General features: G+C 48.9%; 1 protein-coding gene across 1 annotated transcript; it reads right to left on the reverse strand.

Annotated features, from left to right (window-relative positions):
- Window positions 1–3,255: 3,255 nt before the first annotated feature.
- LOC107118259 (olfactory receptor 6N1-like) lies at window positions 3,256–9,154 on the reverse strand. The gene is made up of 2 exons (XM_015420567.1): window positions 8,244–9,154; window positions 3,256–3,280 (listed from the first exon to the last, which is right to left on the reverse strand). Exons 1-2 carry the CDS (start codon window positions 9,152–9,154, stop codon window positions 3,256–3,258), a joined length of 936 nt encoding a protein of 311 aa, XP_015276053.1.
- Window positions 9,155–10,440: the final 1,286 nt, after the last annotated feature.

Raw genomic sequence — 10,440 nt, forward strand, 5'->3', positions numbered from 1 at the left:
AAGTTCTTTCAGAGCTGTTCTCTCAAGGGCAGTTCTCAGGAGAGCTCTCTCAGCCCCACCTACCTCACAGGGTGTCTGTTGTGGGGAGGGGAAGGGAAAGGAGACTGTAAGCCGCTCTGAGACTCTTTCAGGTAGTGAAGGGCGGGGTATATATCTATCCCTTCTTCCTCTTCCCTTCTTCTTGACTCTGTTAATATCCAGATCTTCACCCACCTTTGACCCTTTTCTGCGGAGGCAATCCATGTCTGACAGTAGCAGAATGTAAGTTTGCAGCTGATCCCTGTGGCTCAGCCAGGCCAGTGAATAAATCTTGTCTTGTTTGTAGGAAGTGACGACTGTCATCTCTGAGAGATGGACAGCCACTGCTTTGTGAAAACAACAGGTGTTTGATTAATTACTCAGGAAAACCACCCTCTGTGACCTCGTCCATAAGTGTCATTCAGGTCCTTCTGCTTCTAGAACTCTCCTTCCCTCGAATCTTGTCTTCTCTCTTTCCTGTCAGCTGCTCCTACGAACGGCCCACCTTATGGAACGGCTTGCCTGAGGCGTCCCACAAACTATACAAAACTGAATTATTCAAGAGGGTTTTTCAATACAGCCTGTTCGGTGTAGTGGTTAGGAGCGCGGACCGGGAGAACCGGGTTTGATTCCCCCACTCCTCCAGATGCAGCTGCTGGTGTGACCTTGGGTCAGTCACAAGTTCTCTCAGAGCTGTTCTCTCAAGAGCAGTTCTCAAAAGAGCTCTCTCAGCCCCACCTACCTCACAGGGTGTCTGTTGCGGGGAAGGGAAGGGAAAGGAGATTGTAAGCTGCTTTGAGACTCCTTTGGGTAGTGAAGAGTGCGGTATAAATCCAGTCTCCTTCTTCTCTTCCTCTTTGCACAGGTATAGGGCTGTACCCTGACCTGGATGGCCCAGGCTAGCCTGATCTTGTCAGACCTCAGAAGCTAAGCAGGGTCGGCCCTGGTTAGTACTTGGATGGGAGACCACCAAAGAAGTCCAGGGTCACTACACAAAGGCAGGCAGTGGCAAACCACCTCTGTACGTCTCTGGCCTTGAAAACCCCATGAGGGGGTCGCCCGAAGTAGGCTACAACTTGGTGGCAGTATCCGCCTCCAGCAGGGCTGCGGTGTGCCCAGATGGTTCAGAAAGATACTTGGACTGTGGTCTGTACTACTGCGTATATAGTTTGTACTGCCCGTTGCAGTCAGTAAAATCCTGCCATGAAATTTTTGCACTGTTGAACGTCTCGTGTTAATACTTATGCTTTCATTTCAGTTCTGTTTCCAGGTTTCTGGTTGGTTCCAGATTTCCTGCAGCCCGAATCCGACTGCATTGCTTATCGGTTCCCCATCCTGTCAACTGTATTGACTCACTCTGTAATCCGCCTGGAGTCCCGGTGGGAAAGGCGGACTAGAAATCAAATAAATAAACAAATAGGGAACTTCCTGCTGGCGTGCCTGTTTTTTAAGATTGTCTTCCGGGAAGGGCGACCTCCAAGGAATAACAGTGGCGGGACGCAGAGGCAGGCTAATCAAGCCACCTCTCTGGAAAAGTCAACACACACACACACACACACACCCCGTCTTCCGGAGGCTGCTGCCTTGGGTGACCCCACTTTTGGGGTCAGGTGGGTGGTAGATTGGGCCATTTCGGGAGATCCATTTAGGGAGCACCCACTCCAAAAATATTCATTTGGCAGCACTTTCCCCCCCCAAGTTCAGACTCTTCTGTTCTCCCCAGCATTTAATGGGTTATTGTATCTGCTCCTCCTTGCTGCTGCTTTTTCGTTGTGGGAGTTTATATTTTCAGCTGGGTAGCCAAAGCCGTACTGTTAGTAGAAGGGATCCGCAGGCTTAGATCCTACATAGCATTTTTGCTGGTGGAAATGGGGGGCAATTTTCACTGCTACAAGACACCCAGCCCTCAATACCATTCTGGGGTGGGGGTTTCTGTTGTTCCCCCACAGTAGCATTTCTGGTTGCATCAGGGGAAGGAGATGCTGGCTAGGAGGAGTCATTCGTTGCAGCTGGAATTCCCTTCCCTCTGCACAAATCCTCCATGAGATTCAACCTACAGGATCCAACCAATGCTCCCTCTAAGCTGTGGAGTCTTGTGAGCGAAAATTCTACTTTGTGAGCTACCGGCATTAAAGTTGTGAGCCAGCGATTTGGCTGCCACATAAATTAGTTTGCTCTGGAGCCCTCCTTCCTGAGCTAAGACAAAAATGTGTGAGCTGGAGGCTAAAAAGCTGTGAGCTAGCTCACGCTCAGCTTAGAGGGAACACTGGATCCAACCTTTTTATTGTGACCTCATTTGCTGCTTCTGTCGATTATTAGTCGCCTTGCGAGCTTGGCAGCTGAAAAGCAAGGAATAAATAAACTCAAATACACAAACTTAAAAAAAATCAAACATCCAAGCGCCGATCTTATTTAAAAACAGAATCCAAGTTGCTATTTGGTTTATGAATCCGCCCCATTCAACGCTAGTGTCAGTCGAAGAAACATTTCTCAGAACAGGAGTGACACAATTTTTTTTAACACAGAGTTTCCGGCGATGCCTAGAGATACCTCTGCTGTTTCTGGGTGTTCTCAAATAATCATGCTTGGGATGTGGATGAGTTTTTAAAACTTTTACCCTACTGCCACTCCAGGTAACAGGAACTTGGGGCAGAGCCAGTTTGGTGTAGTGGTTAAGAGCAGCTGACTCGAATCTGGAGAACCGGGTTTGATTCCCCATTTCTCCATATGCAGCCAGCTGGGTGACCTTGGGTCAGTCACAGCTCTCTCAGAGCTGTTCTTTCAAGAGCTCTCAGAGCTCTCTCAGCCTCACCTCTATGTCTGTTGTGGGGAGAGGAAAGGAAAGGAGACAGTAAGCCACTTTGAGACTGAAGGGAGGGGTATAAATCTAATATCCTCCTCCTCCTTTTCTGACCAGATGCTTGGCAGCTCAACATAATTAGGTCTAACATGGGTGGGGTGGGGGTGGGGGTGGGAGGCTGAATGGAAATGTTCTGTCCTGACTGAACTCAGGAATCTTCTGTGTTTTGCATCCAGCACATGTCATATAGATCTCCTGGGCAGTGTGCACCAATGGTTATGGGGGGGGGGGAAGGAGGGAGGAATTACCATTTACTGGGCAGGGAAATTTTCCTTGCAACATGAATGGCCTCTCTGTGAACCTCTCCCAGAGGTGTATTTGACAAAGCACTCAACAGTCATTTAGGGGTCCAATGCTTGAGGATTACGTGACCCACCCTACATCAGGAAAAGGCGTTTGAGCCTGTTAAGATCCTTGCAAAATCGGCACATTACAGCTAAACAGCAAAAAGGCTGCTCATCCATTACAGATGGTTTCTGTGTTCATTTCGCTTTTCCGCCCCCTCCCTGTTTGCAAACTGGCAAAATACATGCTTAGGTAAGCTAGTGCTCAAAGCAATTTCCGAATAACGGGGTGGAGATTAAATCTTGAACTTTGCTCTTGGATATCTTTGCGGGCGGCCATCGAGGAGGCCGGAGTTTGCTATCGCAAAATCTTTTTTGGCTACAGCAAAAGTTTTATGGGCTCATTACTGGAAAGCGGCGTCCGACTCCAACAATTAGGGTGTCGTTAATTAAGGGTTTTTTTTGAGATAACGCTGGAATGAATAAGCTGACTAACAAAAGTTGGGCTTGTTTACGGCAGCAACTTGAGCTGAAAGAATGGACCCCTGTTTACAAGGTTCCTGAATCCTCATTATTTGCATGAGCGGAAAGACGCCGTTTTCAGTAGGTGGCAAATGAGAAAAAAACAAACCAAAAGAGGATCGCTTAAGTAACTTTACAGTATAGTTGCATGCTTTTAGCCCATTGATTTTAATGATGCTGGTACTGTTAGCAGCCTCCAGGTGAGGACTGGCGTTCTTCTGGAATTACAATGGATCTTAAGGCACGAGATTAGTTCCCCCGGGGGAAATGGCAGCTTTGGACCGAAGATGCTCTGGCATCACGTCCTTGCTGAGCCCCCTTCCTAGGCTGCACTCAAAATCTCCAGGAATTTCCCAATCTGGAGCTGGCACTCATAAGAGCTGGGCATGTTTGCGACATCCTTGGACCCGACTTTAAAAGGGGATTAGATAGATTCATGGAGGATGAGCCTATCAAGGGCTACTAGCCATGGTGACTGAGGGGAACGTCCACATCCAGAAACACTAAGCCTCTGAATTGCAATCGCTGAATCGCAGGAGGCAACATCTGGAGAAGGTCTCAGCCTCTATGCTCTGTTGTTGGCTTTCCAGAGGAACTGATTGAGGCCACTCTGTGAGACAGGATGCTGGACTAGATGGACCCTCACTGGTCTGATCCAGCAGGGCTCTTTTTACGTTCTTATGAGGGGAAGGCCTCGGCCTCTATGCCCTGTTGTGGGCCCTCCAGAAGAATTGGCTGGCCACTGTGTGAGACAGGATGCTGGACTAGATGGACCACTGGACTGATCCAGCAGGGCTCTTCTGATGTTCTTATGAGGCGAAGGCCTCGGCCTCTATGCCCTCTTGTAGGCCTTCCAGGGGAACTGTTTGGGGCCACTGTGTGAGACAGGATGCTGCACTAGATGGACCATTGGTCTTATCCAGATGAGCTCTTCTTATGTTCTTATGACTGTGGCTGAGAGCCTCCTCCATCTTCTGTCTGCCATCATGAAGACAGGGCTGGCTGGGGAACTCCTGTAGAGTTCCGGGTGGAGCCTGGGGAGACAGGGACCTTGGCGCGGCACAGTTATTGGGATATCTGGTTAATACAGCAGCATTTTCCCAGTCATGGAAGCATGATACTGAGTGCAGTAAATACACCTCCCAAGAAGTATGTTGCAAAAAAGGTAAACGTAACATTCATTCAAGTAGATCCAGTTCACATTCATGTTACAGCCAAAAGGAGAGAAAGAAGCCTAATCTAAGAAGTACTTTCCCTGTCACAAGTGGCCGGGTAATCCGGCATCCTGTGTGTCGGAGTAGGGGGGCATTGTCTCAACAGGAGAGACCTGCAGAGACGTATGTCTTCATGGAAGGCCATGTGCGAGAGGGAGAGGACAAAGTGAGAGAGAGGGGAAGGGTCAAAGGGCAACTCCCAGGTTAAGACAAAGAGAGGCACCCCATTCAAGGAGATAACACCTATACACTAATGTAGCACCCCCCCCAACACTCCAACGACAATGCCACTGAGGCCACCCTCCAAAGCAGCCATTTTCTCCAGGGGAACTGATCTCTGTAGCCTGGAGATGAACTGCAATTCTGATGGATCCTCAGACTGGAGGCTGGCATCCCCGTGCAGCGGCACTGACCTGGATGAGCCCAATCTTGGAAGCTAAGCAGGGTCAGCCCTGGTTAGTACTTGGATGGGAGATTACTAGGGAAGTCCGCTATGCAGAGGCAGGCAATGGCAACCACCTCTGAACGTCTCTTGCCTTGAAAACCCCACCAGGGGTCACCCATGAGTTGGCTGTGACTTGATGGAACTTTCCACCCCCACGTGCGAGATGGCAAACCATCTCTGAGCGTCTCTTGCCTTGCTGTACCAATGGGATTTCCCCCCTTGTATGTCTTCGAGGGCAGCCCCACATAGAATCAATTACAGTAGTCAAGTCTTTACTGCAGCATGGATTTTGGCTAATGAGAAGATAGAGCCCTTTATGATATTGGTCCTTTGGGTCTCTTCCACACTTGGATCTCATCCCTGGTTTTATCAGAGCTCAATTTGGGACACAATACCTTGCATTTATCCCTGGTTATAACAGCATCTGTTTATCCCGGGACAAGTGTGGGGCGAAACCGGGGTGACCTCAATGTAATGTGGAAACAAAAAATACCCCGGGATAATTACAGGGATGAACTCGAGTGTAATGTAGAATACCCCGGGATAATTACAGGGGTGAACTCGCGTGTAGTGTAGAATGTAAAAATACCCCGAGACAATTACAGGGGTGAACTCGCGTGTAGTGTAGAATGTAAAAATACCCCGGGATAATTACAGGGGTGAACTCGCGTGTAGTGTAGAATGTAAAAATACCCCGGGATAATTACAGGGGTGAACTCATGTGTAGTGTAGAATGTAAGTTTGGGGACAGGGTTGAGCCAGGATTGGTGACGCTTTCATTGGTCCTAGCAGAATTTGTTATTTGACGGAGGGAAACGACTCCATCCAACCCTTCCAGTTAACAAAGTCTCCAAGGCAGTGATCAAAAGCCCAAAACTGTAAACAGAATGTGAAAGGAAATTTTTGTACCTATTTATGACTGAAACAGAGCAGTTAAAAGACACCGAGCCAGATCAAAACAGCAGCAGAGGGTACAAAAATAGCTCCGTCCAAATGTCTGAGAGAACAAAAGATGCTTTCATTTGGCACTTAAAAGCCAGGGGCCACTTAAATACCCCAGATAGGCTTGCCGGCCTCCCGTTGGGGGGGGGGGGCTGGAGATCTCTCAGAAGTACAACTGACTTCCAGATTAGTTCCCCTGGAGAAAACGACACCATCAGAAGGTGGACTGTCTGGCATTGAACCCTGCTGAGGTCCCTCCTCTCCCTAAACTCCACCCTCCCTGGGCCCCACCCCTCAAGTATCCAGGCATTTCCTAACCTGGAGCCGGCAACCCTATCTTGCATTTCATTTGGGAAACAATCCACGATGAAGGCAAGTTTCTTGGCTTTAAAACCACAAGGATTGTGGCCATGCTGGGCGAAATCTCAGAAGCCTGGTGTATGGCATTGCCTCTTTTGAGGTGCCTCCATGCCCTAAACCCTGGCTGCACCCCTAAATCTCTAGGAGTGTCCCAAGCTGGAGTCAGCAATCCAAACAAAAAGGTCTGGAACCCTCACACTAAGCCCTGTTTTTTTAAATATGTGTCTGAGCACTAATGAAGTATTTGTACCCAGGGCTTTTTTTGTAGAAAAAGCCCAGCAGGAACTCATTAACATAATAGGCCACACCCAACAGCAGAAACTCATTAGCATATTAGGCCACACCCCTGACCACACATCATATTAACATATTAGGCCACACCCTCATGTTGCCAGAAGTGTGGTCATCCAGCCACACCCACCTTTTGCTTCTTATTTTGTTTACCTTGTCAAAACCCAGGGCTTTTTTTGGTAGCAGGAACCCTTTGCATGTTAGGCCAGACACCCCAATGTAGCCAATCCTAATGAGTTTCTGCTGTTGGGTGTGGTCTGTTATGTTAATGAGTTCCTGCTGGGTGTGGCCAACTTGGGAGCCAGCCGTTCCTGCCCAAAAATAGCCCTGTTTGTATCAGATAAGATGAAGACGACCCGTTATCTTTAAGCTCGGAAGCTTTTGCCCGCTTAGACCAGGATCTCTTCTTCATACAAAGAACTCTCTTGCAATCATCGTGCCCGAACGGGGGTCTGGCTGGAGTCCTGCAAAGCAGCATGTTTGCATATGTTTGCACAGGATATTCTGCTCTTGTTCATTTGAAACAAGGGAGGCGACAGTTACCTACAGTGCTGAATTCAGCAGAGGGACCCTCCTGCCCCTAGCTTAAGTCATTATCTACCCCCTCTCAAACTGATCTTCTTAACATGAAGGTCTAATAATATGAGGGATAAAATACTCCCAGCATGACCAGTAACAGGCTGTATTTCAAAGGGTTTGAAATGAGCCAGTTTAGTGTAGTGGTTTGGAGCACGGACTCTAATCTGGGAGAACCAGGTTTGATTCCCCCCTCCTCCACATGGAGCTGCAAGGTGTCCTTGGGCAAGCCACAGTTCTCTCAGAGCTGTTCTCTAAAGAACAGTTCTCAGTCAGAGCTCTCTCAGTCCCACCTACCTTACAGGGTGTCTGTTGTGGGGAGGGGAAGGGAAAGGAGATTGTAAGCCGCTCTGAGACTCCTTCGGGTAGTGAAGGGCGGGGTATAAATCCAGTCTCCTCCTCTTAAAAATTTTTATTATTTAAATTTGTATTCCGCCCTCCCCGTGAACGGGCTCAGGATGGATCACAACAACAGTTAGGCCATTCAGCCGCACAACACAATAATAAATAATCAGTTAAAACATTAAAACAAGTATTTATAAACAATCTACATCAATACTGGCGCCACTGAACTCTAAATTCATTTAATCCGGGCCGCATACACACGGTATCTTCAGTAGGGGGCGTGCAATCTTTTTTTTACTGGAATAGGGGCAGAGATGGAGCCCTGGGTGTGTCCTTAGTTTCTGATTACCCTGGGCTATTCTACTTCCCTAGTCATGGACATAAACCTCCTTTTTAAGGCCACTTTGATTTCTTTGTTTCTCAGGCTGTAGATAATCGGGTTGAGGAAAGGGGTCACGATGCTGTAGACGACGGCCAACGCTCTGTCATAATCCAAGGAATAACTTTTCGTCAGCCGGACATACATGAACAGAATGCTCCCGTAGAAGATCACCACCACCGTGAGGTGTGCGGCGCACGTGGAGAAGGCTTTCCTCCTTCCAGCGGCTGTGCGGATTCGAAGTATGGCTCTGATAATCCACAAGTAAGACAACAAGATCAGGAAGAAGGTGGCCAGGATTTTGCAAGCATTGATGACGAAATCGACGAGCACGTTGACCGAGGTGTCGGTACAGGCCAAGCTCAGGAGCGGTGGGAAGTCGCAGAAGATGTGTTCGATTTTGTTGGGCCCGCAGTAGGGCAGCTTGGAGACCAAGATGATCTCAGCCATGGGGCCTAGCAAGCCGCAGATCCAACAGCTGGCGGCTAGTTTGACGCACAACTGGGTGGTCATGATGGACGGGTAGCGCAGTGGGTGGCAGATGGCCAGGTACCTGTCGTACGCCATGGCCGTGAGCAGGTAGCACTCGGTGGCTCCCAGAGAATGAAAGAAATAGATTTGCACGAGGCATCCAGGGAAGGAGATGGTCTTCCTCTGGCTCAGTAAGTTCGAGAGCATCTTGGGAATGGTGCTTGCCGTGTACCAGACCTCCAAGAAGGACAGGACGCTGACGAAAAAGTACATGGGCGTGTGGAGCCGGGAGTCGGTGCGGATGATGATGAAAATCAGCAGGTTGCCGACAATGGTGAAGAGGTAGATGAAGAGGAGCAAGAAGAAGAGGGGCTTGTCGAAGTGTTGCAACTTTGGGAAGCCCATGATGAGGAACTCGGTGACCTTGGTCTGGTTGAAGGGCTCCATATCACCTAGCAGAAGTCTTTAATCTGTGAATCTGGAAGCTCATGTGGGTTGTGGAGCTCCACTTGCTGGGCTATAAGCCCCCTTGGACCTGGTTTTCGGAAGGGCTTGCTGCTAGAACATATACTTGAGGAGCTCCATGTCTCCTACCTCTCTTTGCACCAACAGAGGTGGGATCACGCAGCAGTGGAGAGGGCTTCTCCATGGTTTGTTCCTTGCTTTGGTACACCTCCTGAATCTTGGCTTCTGTTTCCTGGCTCTCTCAGTCTGTTGGCCCACAGTCCTGGCCTTGACATTAGTGAGGCTTTGGCTCCCCTTCTTCCTGTCACATGACTGTGATATCATGGGCTTGCAGCTCAGTGGATCCCATGCTGGTGGGGAGGGTTAAAAGGTTTCAGGGTCAGAAGAAATTAAAGACCCCTGTCCTAGAAGGAATAAATCAAGAGGCTAACGTCATTCATTCAAGCATGGACAAGATCCAGAGGAGTTAGCTGTGTTAGTCTGTTGCTGCAGAGTAGTAAAAAGCCCAGTAGCACCTTTAAGACTAACAAACTTTATTGTAGCATAAGCTTTCGAGAAACACAGCTCTCTTCGTCAGATGCATGGAGGCCTCCATGCATCTGACGAAGAGAGTTGTGTTTCTCGAAAGCTTATGCTACAATAAAGTTTGTTAATCTTAAGCACGGACAAAAATGGTTTGCACATTAGGCAATATCATCACCATCACCATCACCATCATCATCACCATCATCATCATCATCATCATCATCATCACCACCACCACCACCACCACCATCGTCATCACCACCATCGTCATCGTCATCGGTTTGCAAGACCTGAGCAAGGCTGTTACCAATAGGATGTTTTGGAGGACATTAATTCATAGGGTTGCCAGAAACGACCTGATGGCACTCAACACACCATAAGTGTGTGCTGTCAAGTCGCAACCCCAGCACCGTGGGGTTTTCAAGGCAGGAGATGAGCAGAGATGCTTCGCCATTGCCTTTCCCCACACAGCAATCTTAGACTCAAGGGTCATTTCTTGCAGGAGCGCACAGGAGCGGAGCTCCAGCAGTAAAGAGCCCAGGGGGCGGGCACATGCAACAAGCCCCACCCCCCACCCCCTGCTCCCAGCAGTCCTCAGTCAGAGCAGGAAGCAGCCAGGTAAGTTGCAGAGCTCCCTCCCCCGGCCCCCTGGACCAAAACAGTCCAGTGGCACCTTTAAGACTAATTTTTATTAAGGCACAAGCTCTCCCTCCTCTGCGAGGACAGATCTGCACGTTCCCCCT

The sequence above is a fragment of the Gekko japonicus genome, unplaced genomic scaffold (assembly GCF_001447785.1).
Source record: "Gekko japonicus isolate JY-2015 unplaced genomic scaffold, Gekko_japonicus_V1.1 scaffold713, whole genome shotgun sequence".
Lineage (NCBI taxonomy): Eukaryota > Metazoa > Chordata > Lepidosauria > Squamata > Gekkonidae > Gekko > Gekko japonicus.

Bases quoted from the DNA above. Each gene is read 5' to 3' on its own strand.
- LOC107118259 (XM_015420567.1), bottom strand. From the start codon at position 9,154: ATGGAGCCCTTCAACCAGACCAAGGTCACCGAGTTCCTCATCATGGGC. The intron at 3,281-8,243 runs GTTTATGTCCAT...GGATCTTAACAG, and splicing joins AAAGTGGCCTTAAAAAGGAG to GCTCAAACGCCTTTTCCTGA.